The 22,097-nt window shown below is 38.5% G+C and overlaps 1 protein-coding gene across 5 annotated transcripts in view; it reads right to left on the bottom strand.

The window, feature by feature from the left end:
• Positions 1–22,097, bottom strand: part of veph1 (ventricular zone expressed PH domain-containing 1) — a 119,601-nt gene that overhangs the window by 80,020 nt on the left and 17,484 nt on the right. For 3 of the 5 annotated variants that reach the window (XM_079620286.1, XM_079620287.1, XM_079620289.1), the window contains 3 exons: positions 20,401–20,730; positions 10,269–10,484; positions 6,205–6,379 (listed from right to left, as the gene is read on the bottom strand). In XM_079620286.1, coding sequence (XP_079476412.1) covers positions 6,205–6,379; positions 10,269–10,484; positions 20,401–20,538 — 529 coding nt within the window. In that variant the 5' untranslated portion in view covers positions 20,539–20,730. The remainder of the gene's footprint in view (positions 1–6,204; positions 6,380–10,268; positions 10,485–20,400; positions 20,731–22,097) is intronic. The other 2 variants (XM_079620288.1, XM_079620290.1) reach the window with 1 other exon arrangement.

A 22,097-nucleotide genomic window follows, 5' to 3' on the forward strand; every position in this document is an offset into this window, starting at 1 on the left:
CTTACTGAAAGCTCATTTTTAGAGATATCAACCTAAAATTTAAAACACAACTTGTTCAGATTTTTGGCTTTGATTTTTGTGCAGTTTTAGAGTCACCAGGGTTTTGAAAAAATATTTTATATAAAATATGAATAATTAAAAATTTTATTTTTTTATTTTTCCTAAACTCAAACTTCTATAACTTTTATAACTGTTACACTTTCTCAGTTTATTTCACTTCTACAAAAATCTGCCAATTTTCTTCTTTAAAACAAGACCAATCTTACATCCATATTCCAAAGCATTCTTGAGTTACAAACATTTAAGTTTGGAAAGTGCATTGTCATGTATATTCAAAAAAAAGGGGCGTGACACTTAAAGGGTTAAAGGTTCAATTTACTGTTGTTAGGCACATTTTTGTGGGTGCATTCCAGACATTTCATTAGGAATTCATGCCAAATAAAAATTCAAATACATGAAGAAGAAAGATTTCAATACGTAGAATACGCAATGGATTTAAGTTGATCACGCGGATTGACCTGCATTGATCAACAACAACTGTTTCACCTGAATGTTACTTATGTCTGTGCTGTGCTCGCTACACTATTGACATTAGAAAATGTGGATAGTTTGCGTATTATCTATACGTTTCAATATCTCTTGTCTGGTTTGCCTCATTTTTTTAAAGTAAAAACTTACAGAATCTAATAGAAGCGACCTATTAGTTAATGTCAACATTAAATAACATTCAAAACCCATTTTACTTCCACACTGAGATAAACATTATTTTTTTAAAAACACACACACACAAACAACAACCTTTACCAAAAAGGCAAGTTATTTCAGACCCAGAGCAAGTAAATACATTTTGATAATGATTATGAACTTTTGTGATCATGATGAGTCATCTACATTAAGTGTAGAGTTTTCAAGTAATCAGTTAATTGAAAACATGAGAAAACAGCATGGGCCACACTGAGTGTCTGGTATTTTACATTTACAACATGCAACATGACCAAAGATCTGGATGACACTGGTCACGGGTCAGTGTAAAAGAGGAACAAATCATTGGCTTAGCAAAAACACTCAGGCCTCAGACTGATTAGTGGATCCAGATGGTGGTAGGGAGAATGCATTCTTGAAAGGATATTACTAATAATGAGCATTGCTAGAGGGAGTTTGTGAGCTATTCAAAAGCTTTAATGTTTCAAAGATGCTCTTTTCTACCTCTGGCTTTCCTGCTCCTGTAGTGGCTGTACACACCAGGGGAGCTGTGCCTCTAACACACTCCAGACCACTACAAACACTCACACCGTACCTCCGACATGACTTTAACATGAGACCCCTGTGTTGAGAGCTACATACTAAGGCAACACAAGAGCTCATGGCGAGACATCTACACAGCTCATCAAAAATGTTTTAAAGAGACTAAATGATGTAAGCGGTTGCCAGCAAGCCTACTAAACTTGCTTAACTATAGCAACATTACCTTGGTCAATTAGGACGACAGAAGTATTTCTTGAGAACCACATGACTAAACTAGTACACCAGTACTGACAAGTTATTACCAGCCTTGATCAGTGTGGAAATTCATGATGGCAGCCAACAAGTCATTGCTGAAGTCAAGCTGGTCATGGTGTTCTTTACTTACCATTCTAAATGTTTGGCTGCATCCATGATCGCATACTATATAGTAGGCGAAAAACAGTATGCAACAAAATAAATATGTCCGAATTCATCAAAGAGTAAGCAAAAAGTACCCAGATGACCTACTTCTTCTGGCAAGATACTGAAGTGTGCATTTGATGACACTAGTAGGTTGCGTGGTAATGCGTCCAGATTACAGTCATACTGCACATACTATATAGAACATACTTTTTAGTGGCCGTGAATTATTTGAATTTGAATTACTTATTCAAAATAAGAACCTACTGAAAGAGAGTGTGCGATTTCGGACACAGCCTTTGATTTCCATAGAGCCTGGCCTGAGCACTAAACAGACCATGAAATTGTAATCGAATCGCTGTACTAATGAAGTAGTTGTTACTATGAATCATTGCTCTACCCTTCCTTTTGCAGTGTTCAGCATTTACAACCCCTCAAAGGTACCCCACAAAACCTAACCTGAACCCTATTACCTCACTCCACTTCCTGCTTCATGGACTGGGAATAGGTTGCACGTTATAGGTTCTCTGTGAACCCGAGGCAAGTAGGACCAGGGTGGTGTTAATGAGAGAAGGGGAAAGGAGACTGATTAAGAGACAGGCCCCAATGGGAGGCTTGAGGAAGGACGATGCTGAACTATTAAGTTCGAATAATCCTGTTAGCTGGGCCTCTGTAGTTGCTCTGCTATAATGCATGGCACATGGAGAAACCACAAAACTTAATATGCTTATACTGGAAATGAATACCCATAACTGACTATTACAGTAAGTTAAACCAAGTATCATAATGAGTCATGTCAAATAACGGCAAGGAAATGTAGAAATGTAGGTTGTCCTGTGCGGTCATTTTACTTTTAAGAAAGGGTGAGTAGGGTAAATGCTCTGTTTTCTATCTCTAGTGCAGGTTGGATTCAATCCAGAGGTTCTGCTAACTCGTGTATCGGCTTTCTCTTCCCACTCAGCCCACAAGAGTACTGCGATGGTACAAGATGTGATCATCTGAGTCCTGACAATTTACACAATGCACAGGGCATATGAAAACTTAAGCATATCAATGCAAACTGCCTCACTGCAGTGGTCGGACAATTTTTGACAGTACCTCAGGCTCAAGAACTTGGGCAACTGTTGACTGGAAATTGTCATGACAGTTTCACAATTGAGAGTTACGTAACCAGTTCTTGGACAGACATGATGGTCAAGCAGCAAGCCCAGTTTTAAGACAATACACTTCATTTAGATATCAAACCCCCATCAACAGTTGAATAATACAAGTTAAAGCCCAAGAGGGTCCTTCTTCCGCTGAGGCAATGTTTTTTGTGTTGGCAAGAAGCAGAATGTTAAATGTAGAAGGAGAATGTAGAAAGTAGAAAGAGGGACCTCTCCATAAACCACTGTGGCATGACTGGAAGGATATCCACTGAACGGATAATGTCTATAACGGATAATGACGGATAATAAAATATCGGAGATCTTGTTTAACTGTTTTCATTATGTGGGGTGAAGAGACTGAACCAGGAAGTCGAGGAAAGATGCTGAGGGAGTCACTCCCTACTCTAGAGTCTGACAGGACGTGCTGTTGTGCTTTTTTTTTCAATGCCATGCTCACAAACATTGTATCACAACATGTGATAGTTGTGTTACAAGCTACCAGGCTGATATGAAGGCTTATGTGAAAGAAAAAACTAATCATTAAGGCAATGTTTGTGAGGTCTAAAGCTGAAGCTGAAAAATTAGCATATACCAGACTTTAAGTAGATAGCCAAAAGTATCACCTTCCCCCTGTGGAATAAACATGCCAAGTGATCCACTACATCCAAAATGTAAAAAAATACACCCTCAAGTTTCATGGGTGACCCCTTTTAGAGGGCCTTTCGCTTGTAGCTGTCTTAGTACAATTTTAATTATTCAACCATAAGAAAATGTAAAACAAAGTAGATTTTTATCCAGTTTATATCCTTATCTCTAACATGATCAAGCTATACCAACAAAACATAACTTTTAAAAAATATTTCAGTATTTATTCTGTGGCTCAGTTAGAATGCATTTACAATACTGTTGTCCTTTGGCTGAACCAAATTATATGACAATGAGTTTAGGTCAATGTAAATTTGACCACACTATTTCCTAATGAAGCCATGTTTGTTCTTTGCCTCGTATTGGCCCTGGCCAAAAATCTCCCAGACTGACCCTTCCTTAATGACAGAGTTTCAACACATTAAGTAGACCCACACCAATCAGATCTTTATCTTCGATGGGCAACAATTTGTGTGAGTGGATGTTTGAACAGCTGAGTTGTGAGTGTATTTTGGCACAAACACTAGGTCAAATTTACCATCCATTCCTCATTTCATGGACCAACTCTTCAAAAAAAAATGCTAATCTTTAATTCAAAAAGCATTGAATAACATGTCATTTTAGAAGAACAATGATTGTAATAAAGTTTGCTTCATTGTGGATGTCTCAAATGACCCATTTAACTGTGTGGTTTTGAGACCAGAAACCATAACCACACACTGTGGGCCAGGAAGACCACACGCCATCTACACTACACCGATGCTGTGGGTGGCACATTAGTGCTGTGGAAACTAAACAGTCATTGGTCTGTGTGTGTGTGTGAATATTCTTTTAAAGGCAAAAAAGGACTGCTTCGCTAATTAAAACAAAGGCAATAAGGTGCAGGGCCTGGAAAGCACTGAATCATGGGGATTATGATGGTTTTATACCTTCCATGACTCACCATTGTTTTCTATTGCGTAATCAAACATAGCACACGGTGACGGTGACTTTGCCAACTAGGACATGTTCCTGGATCAACATCTGTTGTTGGTCCTGGAACAATATTCTTGTCAAACAAACACAGCCATAACCCTAACAATGAATTACTCCAGTCTTAAGGCGGTCGCACACCGGACGAGAAGCGCAGCGCCGCGTCTAGGACAACTCACAGCTATCGCACACCGGACGCTCACATTCTATTGTCAGTTTGTGGTCAACAATATTGTTATGTTTAGGGACATTATGAAATTAAGATCATGCACAATTAAATACCATCGTTGGTCTACCAATCTTCCTCTACGCTAATTTCAGTATTTTGTCTTTAAAGATTCTCAGATTTGTGGCATATAATTCAGGGAATTTCCCAACTTCATTGAGTTTTTAGTCGTCCTTTTAGTTATCACTACGCTACCCCACGCTATTGAAATAACTTTAAAGTGTGTTGTGACCTGTACCTCCAATAGGTGAAGGCACACAACAGTGAATGTAATCACCACAGGCAAACATATATATACGTTCGCTCTCAGGTTAGTGTGTGGGGAAAAAAATGGCACAGCAGAGCAAAATGAAAGATTAGAAAGTGCTACATTTATTAGGCCTATACATTTTTCCTACATATGTTTAGACTTTATTCAAGCTATAAAATTCTGAATGTAAAACTAAATGTATCAGTATGTATGACGAATTGGGACAAATATAATGTGATTTAATAGAGAACTGTTAGTGGCACTCTGTGGTGTGGCAAGATTTTGAATAGCGTCCTGAGTCCTAGCTGGGTGCCACTGACAGACGCTGACTGGCACCGCCAGTGTGCGTACACTCATAGAAAACAACGTGTTAGAATTTGGATCGTTATGTATGTCGGTTTGTTTTCTCACTACAAGCAAACTGCTCAAGAGTTTGTTTTCAAGTGGACCGAGACCGTAGCCTGGGAAAACCCAGACCACTTCCGGCAAATTTAGATTTGCTCTGCAAGTGGGTCTGGCAAAGAGCCCATTGAAACCCATTTCCAATCCGACGAAATCGCGACACCAATCAGAAACGTTGGGGCGGGCTTTACACGATGACGACAGAGCAGCGACGGTGACGCAGATTTTGTACATTACAGAGATGGATGCCGCCGTGGAACATCACTCGTTCGAATCAGCTATCGCGTCTGTTTCAAGCGATTTAAAATTGTCATTTACAAAAACGGCAAAAGTTGTCAGAAGCCATTGCTACATCTTCCTGAAAAACACAAACAGAGAATTGCTGAGAGTCTCAGATGTTTCTCCGTCGCTCTGATTGGTTTTAGATCTATCCAATTGCGCCCAGAGCCATTTGAGCGACGTCCGTTGGTGACGCTAAGGTGGAAATGAATTGTCTATGGAGCTTTGCCAGACCCTAACTCAGTTACAACTGAGAGTGGTCTGGGTTTTCCCAGGCTACCGAGACAGCCTTGTTCAGGTGATCTCAGACCGATTTCCTTGGTGCGGAATCAAGTGCGATTTCGGAGTTTATATATGCCTAAACAAACTGAACTAACGAAGAAAATATGCCAGTGTGAAAATGCTCAAACACACTGTATCTGGTTAGGACACAATGTGACTGTTACGTTCCTTTGTACTCTGTAAGAATTCCTTTATAAGAATGTTATTCCAGGACCAACGGGGATGTTGATCCAGTATCATGTGGCACATAGTAAAATCACCATGACCCAGAGCACAAAGTATTTTGTGCAGTTTATGCTATTTTAGTGACCTACCGTGAACCCTCCCACCCCCAGGACCCTGTGTCGGACCCCTACCTGTCAGCACGCTGCAGGTGATGGCCTCAGTGTGTTGGGCCAGGAGTTCAGCTTTCGCAATGGCAGCCAGTGACAAGTAGCTGGACATGTTTCTACTCAGCTCTTGGTTCCCTTGCTGCAAGAACCGCACCGCCACAGGGACCGCTAACACCATCACTGGAGGCCTGTTGTAATTCTGAAAAAAAAAACATTCAAATTTAAAACTGCAACTCAGGTCTCAGACCTGCATTTACTAGTTATGAACTATACAACCTATTTTAAAGAACTTTCCACACCGCAGACTGAATTGAAAAGCTCAATTAGAAGTTTCATTTAATTAAGTAAAAATCAATGTATCAATGCGTGTTAATTCCAAATAGCGAATGCCAAGATCAATCAATAAAGACTTTAATAGATTTAGAGAATTATCTCATAAGGGTTAGCTGGCTGCTTAGTTAATTCAATAAATAAGAGATACTATATAAAGGCATGAAAGGCAGCAGTACATTTCAAAAAATCAAACTGAAGCCTGCCACAGAAAGTAGGTAATGTTAAATGTTCTGCTGCCCCCTAGAGAACATGATGTGAACATGTCAGGTTGGAACAGATGAAACATCAGATGGATAAGTGATTCATCGAATGAAATGGAAAGATATTTTATTATGAAGGATTAAGTTGTACACTACCACACCACAATTTGATACATTTGGTCCAAATAAAATAATAAGATTCATTATGTTTAAATATCGCTAGTTTGAATGCCATAATTAGTTAATTCTTTCATTTATCTAGTGTCAAAATTAAACATCTATAGTTAATGCATGCTATGAATATGAATTTGACTTCTTCTGGAGCAAATTAAGAGATTTTCTTTCCTTTACTGTAAAAAAAAGATGGCCATTCATCTTCTTGCCTGAAGGGAAAGGGTCCTTAAATATCAGAAATAAAACTTTAAAAAGTATGACATAGGGCAAATCACTTCCAAAGAACCCAAGCTAATTATAAAACACCCACTTGAATATGAGACTGCTGCTCAGATCAAAGAGCCTTTCCACAAATAGTTCTGAAGAACTCAGGCATAAGAGCGTTCAAGCTGCAGTTCTCTAATGAATACTGATCTCTACCACTACCCAGAATGCATCACTCTAGCTCAGCCTCTCTCTAAGCCCTTCTCTAAGATTCATATGCGGTTCATTATGTAAGAGAGAGAGAGAGAGAGAGAGAGAGAGAGAGGATGTGAGAATGAGAGTGATGCAAATATTAAGGAGCATCTAATTAATTAGCAGGCTAATTGCTGTTGTCAGGCGTGTCAGTTCCATTTTAAGACATGTCACTTGACTCCCTGAGAATGTTATTATTGCTTCATAACTGACAACGCTGGTTTAAATATGGACCCTTTCACATTTCCAGGGTTCTCGGAAGCAGAAGTTGTCATAGTTGGGTAAACGTCCATGGGGGTGAACGAGTTTTCATTTGCTCCAATAGCAAAAGAATATAAAAATACAGCATTTCCACAACTTTCCAAAAAAGAGAGAATAATGATGAATTTATTATCACTCCTTCGGCAGTTGAATTAGAAACACCCGAGTGGCATGAGCTCTTTTTAATTCAATACCAAGGTAATATAAGACAAAGTTTTGTGTAAAAAGGTAGGTTATTTAAAAAAAATGAAAATAAAATAGATTAGATTGATTCCAGTTATCTAAAAAGAACACTTTCTTTGAAAAACTAAAATCTAAATGTTTATTATACTGAATTCCTACTGATATGTAACTTGCATAATAATTTGGAACACAGTGTAGCGGTAACCCCCATAGAAGAGACCAAATTGGGAATCTGACCTATGAATGACATTGGTCCGATTACAAAATATCAAACAAAGCAGAAAATCTGCAAGCAAATGATATTATAGCTGTTGACTATTATATACTGCATTACAATCAGTTGGGAAAGTCTGAAGTGTGATGGAACACCACTTGAATAAGGATTCAAATTCAATTTAATTCAAACTTTTATTGTCATATGCACAGGAAACAGTCGTCACACAGTACAATGAAGGATGTGCCTGAAGCCAAATTCCGAATTCATAAAGGCGTGGAAAATGAATAACGCTTTTTGAGCGTCATTGAACAATATCTTATCTTGTAAAATGTGTGGTCAGTACCGCCAGTCCCTGTACACAGAGTACCGGTATGCATGAACGCAAATTCAAAAGTGAAAGTAAGAAGCGAGCCTCTTTTTAAAAGCAATTTAGGTAACACTTTAGTTTAGGGTCCAATTCTCACTATTAACTAGTTGCTTATTAGCATGCATATTACCAATTCTCACTATTAACTAGTTGCTTATTAACATGCATATTACTAGGATATTGGCTGTAGTAGTTAATAGTGAGAATTGGACCCTAAACCCTAAAGAGGGACAATTTCAATATGCCGCCAATTGATACCGGCTCCATGATGCCCACAAATGATATACAATATAATTATATAATTAAGCACATCCCAGCTGGGTTCATCACTTATTGGGGTCCCCTGGAAACATTTCTGTTGAGTTCTGTTCTATTTGCAGCACGTTTCTGTATTTGGTTGTGTTGTGAACTTTTGCAGCGGGGTTTCTGTATTTGGTTGTGTTGTGAGTATTTGAAGCACACGTGTTATAAAACTATTGAAGATGTTTTCTTAATTTGCGGGTGTTTTTCCATATGCATGTGTTTTCTTCAGTTGCAGCGCATTGAGCTCTCTCGGCCACCGTATACATAGCCGCTAGACCTCTGTTATCATGTTATCATCTTATATTTGGGCTTATGAAGTTATGAAAACGTTATTTCTAAATGTTGTCTGAACATTTAATACATTCTGATGTTTTGGATGTTTTAAAACCTTTTTTTTTTCTTGGTTAAGCAGAATGTAAGGGAACATTCCTTTTTATTATTTTGCAAACATTATGAGAATGTTACTTTTGAATTTTCTCTGAACATTGTGAAACAAGTAGTAACATTTAAAATGTTTTTAAAACGTTTCAGAAAAAGACGTTCTGTGATTAATATATGTGACCCGCTCTGGCGAAATGAGTCGGAAGACGCAACGTTCCATTTTAAGATATGGGCCGATTATGTAGAAAAACAATGAAATAATAAGATTTTTTTATTATTATTTTTGCTAATTTCAAAGAACAGACATTCAAAAATAATCTCCCAAAGTTTCGTAGTCTAGATAATTGAGTAAAAGGTATTTAAATGACTATTAAAGTTGACAAAGTTTTACTAAATTCGCTGGAAATTAACATTGTTTTTCTCAACTCCTCTCGTCACATCTGAGCATTTCCCGGGATATCCCCTGAAATTTCACTATCTCTGCTCTCCAAATAGGGTGATAAACGTTGTATAGAACCAATCAAAAAGCTCAGAAATGTACACAAATGCTGATTATTTGTAAATAGGAAGCCCTGTTTCGACTGACAGGCACACGATTGGTCCAGCCATCCTCCTGTCAGACTCGCAGCGCTCTGTGTAAACAAGCTAGCAGATCTCCTCAGAAAGATTAAATATTATTCATTTGAGAAATGCCGTGTCATATATTAATGTCTTTGGTCAAATTAAGCTGTAAAATAAATAGTTTATCCCTTTAAATGCAATGGATTTTGAAAGATAACAATAAAACACGGGCAAAAAACTTTAAAAGCGATTTTCTCAGGTTTTAAATTGGAAAAAGAGGCATGCATATTTTGACCATAATTCAAATGACATAATTAATTTGACCATAATTCAAATGTGTATATCTTTACAACCATTCAAGGTATGACTTTGACTAGGATATCATTTGAAAGCTTATGGGCTCCTCTTTCCATACCAAAATCTAAATTTTGAAATTTGGGTCACTGTGACTCATTTTGCTGGATCGGGTCACATATAGACAATGTTCTTGTCCTAACGTTTTTGGAACATTATTAAAGACCAGATAACTTTGAAAAAACACTCTATTAATGTTACTAGAAGAATGTTTACTATTGATGAGAGGAATATGCTGTTATGTTTATAAATGTACAGAAATCATTAGTGTGTTTTAGCATTTTAGCGTTACTCTCACCTGCAAGATGCAGCTGGTGATGTCGGAGGCAATCTTGGCATGAGGTGTGTCTTCATCTTTGCCCTGCGGCTGGAGGTTATGTTCAAGACATGACTCCCATAAGGACACAAGAGCTGCCCCATGCCTCTCAATCGAGCCTGTCTCCCTGATTGCTGTAGTGATGCGTGTAATGCAGATCTCCACCACCGCCTGGTCATTGTCATTGGTCAGGTAGTCCTGCAACAAATCACAAAACTGAATGAAAGAGTGTGCATTTAAAGGCTCTTTTACATCCCAAAAAGAGTTCAAAGACTCTTAAAATGTAAAATGGCCTGGTTGCTTCAGCAAATATGTTTTTATCTCACGTTTGCTTTTGTTAACACTATCAGTTAGGTTTACTTAGGGTAGGGTTAGTGTAGGTGGTACGTCATTTTTTAAATGCGAAGGAGCATTTGAAAGCATATGAAGGAGCAAGTGCTGCGATACACAATAAGACCTAAGCTCTTACATTATCAAATAAAACGTTGCAGAAGTATTTGATTTATTTCAGAATCCAGGGAATAGGTCTTCTTCACACGTCTGGTCTTTGTTTTGCATGAGTTTTTTGTGTTAGTTTTTGCAATGTTCTCAGTTCAGTTTCCTGTGTTTTCTTTGTTCATGCTCTTTTGTTGCCATGGTTTTTGATGTGCCATTATGTGTCCCACCTGTGTCTTGTTAATCATCTCATTTAGTCCTTAAGCACTATTCAGACGGTAATAGGCCCTATGCACAGCTGCACTACATCCTGAACTTAAGCAGGGTTCTTTGTTTCCTGTCTGCCAGGATTGGCCAAACTGATTAATCCAGGTGTGTCTGACCAACAACAATAATCAGACACACCTGGATTAATCAGTTTGGCCAATCCTGGCAGACAGGAAACAAAGGACCCTGCTTAAGTTCAGGAAGTAGTGCAGCTGTGCATAGGGCCTATTGTTTCTCAAAGGGACGTAAGGTATTTTCAACATTTATAGGGGCTAGTCAGTGATTTTATTGCCGTCCGAATCCAGAATGTCAGTGTTTTTCTCTCACCACATAAAAATCCTCGGCCAAATTACCTACTGGTTTTTGACAAACACTTAGTGATGGGCAGATCGAGGCTTCGTGAAGCAATGAAACAGTTGAACCAAATGGTTCATATTGTTTCGAGGCTTCGAATCAATCCGACACCCGTCTCCACGGTGACACCTAGTGGTCACTTGCAGGTGTTGATCCTGAAACAACCTTGACGAGCCATTAAAAAAAATGTGTTGTTTTTTTATTATTGTATTTTTCTAATATGTGAAGCTTGTAACCTAGGCTCCTCACTGTGCATAATGTTATTTTGGTCCTGCAAAATGAATATTAATAAAATAAATCAAGCCACAATGTCTCACTTTTTTAGATATTTTTATTCAAAAATATTAATTTCTCTGCTGTGGAAGGACTTAGCCTACTTCTTTTTTTACAGATAATTTCTCCAGCCTTTGAAAAAATCCTCACAAGAGACACTTGTTGCTGGTATGCAAAGACATTTTTTAGCCATGACATACAAATGAGGAAAGATTACTGCTCTCTCTTTCCAGTAAGTTAGTGGATCATGAGTTCTGGGCAAATACGCATCGTTGATGTATTTTTTCACTTTCACTGTGGCATCAGCTCCTCAAATGGCGCATCATGGATGATGTATTGTTGCAGTAGGCAAGCTGCCGATCACAATACACACATCTCACTTTATTTGGGGTTTCTAAATGGAAATGCTCCCACACCACAGATGTACGGCATCTCTTCTGGGGAGCCTCCATTTTATCTATCTATCCAAATCTATCTAGATATGTATCTCTAATCTATCTATGTAATTAGATATATCTATCTACAATCTATCTATGTATTTAGATATATAATATGTATCTACAATCTATCTATGTATTTAGATATATAATATGTATCTACAATCTATCTATGTATTTAGATATATAATATGTATCTATAATCTATCTATGTATTTATATAGGCTATGTAGCCTATCTTTAATCTATCTATATATGTATCTATCTATCTATTAATCTAGCTGTCTATATTTATATCTATGTATCTATTAATGTGTCACAATATGTATACTCTGTGCCTCTAGCCTATCAGTCAATGTGTTGTGTAATTTTAAATGTAAGCCTAAATATATCTAAACAAATCGCACTATAAATGTCACTATATCACCAAAAATCCGCTATCTCAAAATCAAACTACTCTCACAAAAACCCACGAGGTCAATATGCGTTAATTTCACTTTTATACAGATGTGCGCTTGTGTGGTCTGTTCCCGACCCTGTCAATCAAACGCTGATTCGGCGGATCACACCTGATGAAACACTTAGTGAAACACTTCGAGGCTTCGTTTGGCCATAGTCACGTGACATGGGTGTTTTGAATCACGCTTCGGATCAGTGTTTCGAATCATCTGCGCTTCGGGATCTCGCAAAGCTTCGGAACGACTGTTTCGCGTCAGCCATCCCTACAAACACTAAGGTAGTGTAGTAATTGAATTGCTTATAAAAGAGTTTACAAGAAGAGATGAATTCAAAATTCACTGTTTAAATCCTTTTTTACCACTCCGGATCACCGTACAATAACTGTTGCGCTTCAGGTAATTTGCATGTATTTTAAAGATTGTACACTTGTATTACTGAAATAGCTTATGTTTACCTCATTACAAGTCTGCATTAACTTATTTCCAATCATTTCCACATATATTAAACATGATACTAATTTTGAGATAAAATGCAGGGCAGATATAATCTATCTTACTATTTTTAAACAGGAGATTTAAATAATCAAATAATAATAATAAGACATCATTTTCCTATTATTGTCATGGATTCCACCTCAGCACCAGGGGCCTCATTTATAAAGCTTGCGTACGCACAAAACGGGGCTGAAAACATGTGTACGCCAGTTCCTGCGCAAAAGGTGGGATTTATAAAGAAAAACTTGACGTGAAAATATGCGCACCTCCACGCAAACTCTGACCCATGCGTACGCACATTTTGGAGACAGAGCAGTTTGGCGACACCGATGGTGAGCTGGAGTTAAATGTCTTTTTGGTCACTTTTAGACAGAAAATCGAAATAAAAGTATACATATACAGAAAGATAATAGCCTAGCTACAAATATAATTTCACTCACCAAGCCTATCACTTGAATATCCACACCTTAAATGTCCGCGCCAGCGAGCGCGTTGGGCCGTTAGTGAAACTGACGCATATCTAACGGCAGATGAAGTAAAACTGTACATCTTCATTATGAGTCCTAATCATAAATAGGCTACAGTGCATGTTCACATTCACAATAACAGTTTAAATAAAATAATGATTTAAACTATGATTTACTATATAAACATTTAGATTAAATATGCTCGTTAATGGAGTTAAACACTTAAACTTCATGACATTTACTGAAAAGTTAAAAATATATATAGCCTATTCAATGAATAGCCTATACATATTTGTTGTGCATGCGATGCTTTTTAACTCTTTTCATTTGGCATGCTGTGTTTTAATGTTTTAACTAGGCTACAGAGATAATGCTTATCATGATAATAGCAGATTGTGCAAATATAATGCACAACAAGGTCTATCTGTTTCCATTACAAATATAAATCAATTAAAAATACTATTTGGCCAGTGGAAAAGATTGAGAAAAACTTTCTCTGAAATGCATTGTACACTATTTGATTTATTTATTCAAAAACAACAAGGCAAGGATAGGCTACTAAATGATTTGTATTAATGTAATGTGACGGCACATCCGTATTTCATATTTTCCTAATGTCTTGTACCGTTAAACATGTTATCACGTGGATGAATAATCATATGCAAATGATATGCAGATGAGGATATGCATAGTAAAACTAGGCGTTGTAAGCTCCATATATGGTTATTTCGGGGAGGAGACGCATGTGCGCACAATCTTCCGCTGACTGGGATTTATAATGTGAATCCTGCGCAGGTTCTGGCGTACGCACGGTTTTATAAATCTGAATATTTTTTTGCGTACGCCATTTTTGGCTTTCGGGCGCACGTACACTTTTAGTAAGGATCCTACGCACAGTTTTATAAATGAGGCCCCTGGTCCTTCAGTTTACACACAAATTCTAACCAGTCGCACCTGTCATCACTTGATTACCTCCCCTAAAAAAAATACTCACCAGCCACACTTACCTGTTGTCCGGTCTTGTTTATCTCCATATGAGAACACTCATGCCTGACTTCTACTTACCTTCTTGCTCACCTTCTTCCTGCTGTACACTTCCCTGGACCGAAGTTCCCCAACTCATCTGTGTGTGTGATTCATCATAACCTGCAAAAGAGAGAAAGATCAGTGAGCTAAGTCTGACTGTCGTGTTACTCATGGACTTGTCTCCGGGATCAGGGCATCCAGGTTACCAGCAAACACTCTCGCTCTGACCCAAAACGCATAACAATTGGTCAGAACCTGTTCCACATGTGCTGTTTCCAGAACCCCAAGACACCTTTCAGAAGGCAAGCTGCAACGATTGCCGATTCCCAAAAGACACTGGTCTCACCTTGACATCGACTTTGACACCAACACCTGCATCCTGGTTGTAGTTTACTGTTTCTCTAAGGCCTGTAAGCTCATCCCATTTAAAGGTTTATCATCCACTCTGGAGACTGCACTGGCATTATTTCACCATGTGTTTCATAACTATGGACTGCCAGAAGACATTGTGTCAGTTAGTTGGTCACAGTTTACTTCATGTGTGTGGAAAGCCTTCTTCCATCTCCTCGATGTGTCGGTAAGCTTGTCTTCAGGATATCACCCTCAGACAAATAGCCAAACGGAGCGCATGATTCAGGATATCGGATATTACCTACAGTCTTACTGCCACAACCACCAACACAGCTGAATATGCCATCGGCCAAATATGCACAGAACTCCCTTCGTCAGACCACCACCGGGCTTACTCCCTTCCAGTGCATTCTTGGCTATCAACTGCCCCTGTTTCCCTGGTCAGGTGAGCCATCAGACATTGCAGCTGTGAACTGCTGGTTCCAGGAGAGCAAGAGGGTGTGGGACACCGCTCACATCCACATTCAGAGGGCAGTACTGAGACATACGTAAGAGCCAGGCCGATGCAAGAAGAGAAGCGACACCCATATACCATCCAGGGCAGAAGGTCTGGTTCTCTACCAGGGACATCTGTCTCTGACTGCCTTCCTGCAAGCTGTCCCCCATTCATTGGACCATTCACCGGCAAATCAATGACGTTACTTATCATTTAAACCTACCTTCTGAATATAAGATTGCTCCTACCTTCCATGTGTCACTGCTTAAACCTCACATGCATCTCTTCTCCCATTCTACACAGGGCCTGGTGCTGATGAAATACCTCCTCCTCCCATAGAAGCAGACGACAACCACATCTACACCATCCACTCCATTCAGGATTCCCACATGGGTCCCACATGATGATATACTGGATCCTACTCTTTCACCAAATTGGACTCTGCCCATCCAGAACACCCAGCACCTTGGGGCAGGGGCCGTCCTCACCGCCGTGCCTGGTTATCAGGAGCTGCCCCTGGAGGGGGGGTTCTGTCATGGATTCCAGCAACATGTCCTCAGCACCAGATCCTTCAGCTCCAATCACCCAAATTCTAACCAGTCACCACTTGATTACCTCCTCTACACATACTCACCAGCCACTCGAGATCTCCACTTGAGAACACTTATGCCTGACTCCTACTTACCTTCTTGCTCACCTTCTTCCAGCTACATGCTTCCATGGACCAAAGTTCCCCAACTCAGCTCATGGATCGCTCTCTCTTTTACAGGTTGATGATGAAGCACATGGATAAGTGTGACTATCTGCAACCGGTCTCCAAATTACTCCTGATTGTCTGCTGTTCCTTCGATCTTCTACCCATTTAATAAAGTTCCTGCTCAACGATATCTGTGTTCCTTCTCCTGTTCATCTGTGACAATTATTAAACGAATGATGAATTTATTCTTATCATTCCAAGCATATGGCATTTTATTTACAGCAGACAATTATGTGCCTGACCAGGTGATCAGACCGTATTCGGGTTCATAAAACGCACTCCTTTTTGCAACCCCTCGCTGACACTTCTTACAAGGTTATGTAATATTTAAAACATTATGGTTTAATTGACATTCATGCAATGACTATTAAGCTACAGTTTGTACAATAATTGTGTGCTATACAGTATTTGCATGCAAACAGCTTCATATTTCGATTTCTGAAAACATGAGGTATCCTTAAGCAAGAAAGTTTGGATCTTTGTTGTGTGGCATGTTTGGAATGATAATGTTATGCACGTGACTGTGGAAAGGAGGACAGTGTAGGCCCTGGAGAGAGAAATACAAGAGAAGAGAGAATGAGACGAAGAGAGAACGAGAGAAGGCTACCCCTGAGACGCTGGATGAGCCCAAAATCTGTGTACAAAAGCCAGCCAGAACACAGAAGCCCAATGAGGCAAGACAAACTGGCTTTAGCACGCTCAGTGACTAACATTCCTTTAGAAATCTTTTTAATTTTTACTCATTTTAATTTTAAATAACACTGAGGAAATGAGGGGTCACCTTATTCAAATTATTCAGATATGCAGTGCTGCTGACAGGGTCAGTGATCAACTAAAATGTGCCATATGCTCTCTAACTTCATTTTAACAGCATAACATCAACTAGGCCTGTATACGGCTAAGGACAAAAACAAAGTACTTTTTTTTTTCCTCAGTCAATACGACTATACAATAATGATAAATAGTAGTAGTAACATCATCATTTAAATGATAAAAGATAAAAAAGATAAAGAAATATATCACTATTGCAACAATACGATTGAAGTGCAAAATAATTAATACAATTAATAAAAAAATAGTATTTAATAATAATAATAATTTATCTTACAGAAGAACAGTAAAATAACGCTTGTCGAGTGTTCATTTTGGATCATTTAAATTTGATGTGTACAGTACATCATGGTAGAATTTGCTGTTTTATCTTTGACCAGATTGAATTATTACATTAAGTGAGTTTTTGCATAACAGTCAAATGAATTTTTAAAGGTGAATGTACTTTCATTATTATTTTCATAATAACAACAAAACAACAAATTAATTTATTTTAGTTTAACTAAATATTTCTTGAACCATTTTTAATAATGTAATTCCAGGCTTTCATCTTGTGCGCAAGATTAACAGATGGTTTATTATGGAGCCCCAAAACGGACTTTCGGATAGACTTTACAGTGCAGATGCGAAACTTTTTGCATGCTCACGGGAAACTATTGCGTGTTCAAGTGAAACTATTGCGTGGCACACGAGAAACTTTTTTTACGTGCACACGAATTATAATTTCCTGTTATATAACCTATTTCCCTTGTGCACCACAGCCAATTTACAATGAAGTAAACAAGAGTTGTGCATGAATTAAAAAAATTAAACATCTAAATTTGTCTTTCATTAGGGCAGTATATCTCTATCACAGCCTTGTCCGTTTTAACGCATCCTCTGCGATTGCCGAGAAACCGAGCCATGAAACAGGCTGATGGCACATTACGGCTGTGTGCATTATCCTATTTGCCAAGTTCAATGGTCCATAAAAAAGACTGTGTAACGAATGCCCACGTGCAAGTTAAAGTGTGAACCCATGTGCAGTTTATTTCAAATAATGAACAAAATACAAAATAAACAAAGACCTGATTTAAAACATGAACTTAAACAAACTTGAACATGAACTAAACAAACTCAACAGCAGACAAAGACAAAGACAAAGCTAGGCAAGAAACAGTGGCAATGTGGGTGGGCTATATATACAGTACATAAAGGCTGCATTCGAAATCGCATACTCTCTTGGGACGGTACTTATTTTGAATAAGTAGCCTAATTACTTCACGACCACTAAAAAAGTATGTTCTATAGTACAGTATGGGCCTTTCCAAATACCCATACTTGCGGTCTTTGAACTGGACCACTTGTCTACTTACATGATGTATTTCCTGTGTTTGGCCCAAGTGTTCAAGTAGGCATGAAGACTGCAAGTGTGTGTAGAATGTTTGATTACCCGATGGGACACACTAATAGTGTTGCAAAAATGCAAGGGTTTACAGAGCTTTTTATTTTATTTTCAATACTTTGCATTTTAAAATAAACTTCTAAATGTCTGGTCAGTAGCCGCTATGTAACAGAAGACACAATTTAAAATGATGGTGCTTCTAGTTAAGTGATAAAAAGCAGTAGCAAATGTTGTACAAAATACACATAGCCTACTCATCTTTGCACCAATAAAATTACACTTTAAAAAATTGTTTAACCGGTACTACCAAATTATCCTAATTAATTTAACTTACAGTGGAATGTTTTTCTCGCTATATAGCGATTTTGGGGCACGCGATTTCCCGAACCTAATGCATGATGGGAAATGCTTAGCCTCGGATACCGCTCCGATGTGGTATTTAAGATAGTGTGCGTTTAGTGTGCATTCAGGGCACTGCGTTTTGGAATTTTTTAGACATGGGACAGTCTTACGCACTTACTTCCTGTCGCGTGCACACGCTCTCAAGTGGCCAAGACCGCAATGTGAGTCTGTGTAGCATGAATGCAATCTGGACTACTACATTTGCCACGATGTCATTATCATGTGACCTACCAGCGTCAGCTGCATCGCTTCACTGCCAGTCATAAATACTCTCTTATGGCCTCATGGGATAGTGTATATATCGCAGCACACTTCAGAATCTCGCAGGAAGTAGTAGTTCATCCGGGTACTTTTGCCTACTCTTTTATGAGTACAGTGAATTCAGACATACTTTTGTTTTTCGCCTACTATATAGTAGTGGTGGGCAGATCGAGGCTTCGTGGAATAAATATTGTGTCGAGGCTTCAAAACAATCTGACACCCGTCTCCACGGTAACCCCTAGTGGTCAGAATAGTGTAAATGCAACAAAAACCCAGGCCAAACATCCAAAATCACCTTATACAAATCTATTGCAAATGTTTTATTAAAAGTAAAAAATGCAATTATCTAATAAGATTATCAAGTGTCTATGTTTTTTTGTCTAATTAAAACGTCTACAAATGTATAAAACTGATCAGAGATCAGGTAAAACCCACTGTTCATTGGTTCTCAGTGACTCCTCATGAATCATGGGTTGACAGAGATCATCGCCCCCAGCGGTGAACCATTGAAATTTCGAAGTGTTTCGAAACGTTTCAAAACAGTTATGACGTAATGAAGCCTCGTTTACTGAAATCACCTGACTCTGGCAGTTTGATACACGCTCCGCACTATTGATTTGGAACAAAAGATTCGTAAAGGTTTCGAAGCTTCATGAAGCAGTGTTTTGAAATTGCCATCACTACAAGCCTATATAGTAGGGAAGTATGCGATTTCGGATGTAGCCAAAGACTAATGACTTAACAAGACACACCTGAAAGCAATGAACAATTAACTAATGAGAACGTGACACATAGACAAGGGAACCAATCAGAATATGACACAAGAGACTAGGGAAGCACAAGACAGGATCACATGATGGGATAAGGGAATCACATGACAAACAGGAACCGTCCATGACTATGAAAACTACAAAATAAAAGACATGAAAACAAGTGTGAACCAAAACCCAAAACCAGACATGACAGACTCACATAGTAATAGTAATAGTTTCTTATGAGCATGCAATAGTTTCTCGTGTGCTCACGAAAGTCTGTATATATTAATTTTTTGGCAAAGGTCAAACTGGAGTTTATGTGGCTTTGGAGTTAATTTTTTTCCTTCTAAAAGGAAATTCTTCTAAAAATTATTCTTCTAAAAGAATGGCTGTTCCTTCCTCTGTCCTGTTTGGTTTATGTTTCTTGTTTTCAGTACTGTTCAAGCGATTTCTATATGTGATTGTGTCCCTATATATAATCTTGAGTGGCACAGCAGGAACCTGTAACAATATAATGTAAACTTTGAAAAACTAAATAAACAATTATCACATAAAAACAAATTATGAACAAACTAAACTAACTCAAATGTTTGGTACAAAAAAAATTATATGACCCTTTTAAATATTTAAGAAGGTTATTTGCTATTCGAGGTCAGTGTACTCACTGGAGAGCAGGATATGACTTTGATTTCCTCCAGGGCTTGCGACAGACAGTCTTCAATCTCCCTGTCATCCAAAGAGAAGAGGTCTCCTGCACGGGACAGGTCTCTCTGTCCCAACACTAGACGGAACAGCTGGTGCATTCTGGGACAGGCTCAAGCTTGGGCAAGCTGCCCCTGCTGCCCTGTGTCACCACGATGACTTGACATGCTCTTGTAAGTGTCAGGGGAAGCGCCTAGTACATATGCATTAGACCAACACCAACAACCTGAGACAGAGAATGGAGACAAAGGGAAAGTTGGAGAGAGGAAAAATGATAGAAGGAGAGAAGTCAACTACGAGGAAGATAAATTAAGGGGGGAAAAGAAGACAAGAAGGAAAAGAGGGAGTGAGAGACAACAAGAAAAAGACTGCATTGCATTTAAACTCACATCAACATACCAGCTCCCAGCACAACACAGATTCCAATAAAAAAAAAAAATTAAAGTTACCTCGTGAATACTATCTGGCCAAGTGGAATGTAAACGACATCGGGGGGAAAACTAGGGTCAAATTTGGAAGGGTATTTGATTCCCAAGGAGACCTTTGTTCAGATGTGGGGATGAATAGTACCATATTATGGTTACTATATTATGGTTAGTCTATTATCGTTTATGAATTTCAAGCTTCACTGCTTCGTAACATTCAATTACTTTCACTTTCTTTTATACTAACAGTCAAGTATACAGGATAATGGCAAGTCCATACGCTGGTTTCTCGGTCGTAGTACAACATAATATGATATGGAAACCATGCAATAGTGCAATAGTAAACAACTGTAAAATTGTCTTGGTATATTCTGGTAGTGTGTAGGTGTCTGTGTGTATCAGTATGCTATGTTAACCAAGTACCAAGTCAAGCTAGTTATTATTATCATCATGAAGCCGGTGCATCGCATTCTGTCTCTTGTACAAAACACGTTACTGTTTTGGTTGATGATGGCTCGCGTCATGAGCAATAATTAGCTGTCTGCAGTTCACTTGATGGCCACCAGTGTCATTAATAACAAGGGTTTCTGAATTCTCCATATGGCCCCTTGAAGGCCACCTTGAAATTTCTCCTTTTGCTTTCCACAGGGAAAAACAGCATACAGATTAGACAAGACATCAGGGTAAATAAATAAAGTCAGGATTTTCATTTTCATTATTTCTTTAAGATGTTTTGCTTGAGTAAAGAGCTTATGCCTCAGTCTAACGTGAACCTGGGTGGAATTCCAGGCTGTCAGGCTTCCTGTTAGTGATTTTTTTTCTTTTTTTTTTCAGAAAACAATTCTGCCAGTGTTGCCTTTGGAATTCATGTGGAGTGAAGCTAAACCTCTGTTAATCTGTGATGTGTTAAACCTACCTGCAGGACTCCATCATTCATTAAAGAGTGTAAAATGTCACACTTTTAGTCAAACTCTTGAACATGCAGACAAGAATCACAGCAAGAAATACTAAGTTTGGTCATGTCTGAGGAAGAGCCTTTGAATAGTTAAGTAGTTTGATCAGACATTATAATCAGTAATCTCAATTAGCCTATACTGCAAGTTATTCTGAGTACCATAATATAACCCCGCCGACAAATCCAGCATTGCTGGGTCACCAGCATAAGTTATGTTTTGTACGCTGGTCCACAGCATGGGATGCTGGTTGCTGGTTTAACAAGCAAAATCACTGAAGAC

The sequence above is a fragment of the Phoxinus phoxinus genome, assembly GCF_949152265.1.
Source record: "Phoxinus phoxinus genome assembly, chromosome: 8".
Classification (NCBI taxonomy): Eukaryota; Metazoa; Chordata; class Actinopteri; order Cypriniformes; family Leuciscidae; genus Phoxinus; species Phoxinus phoxinus.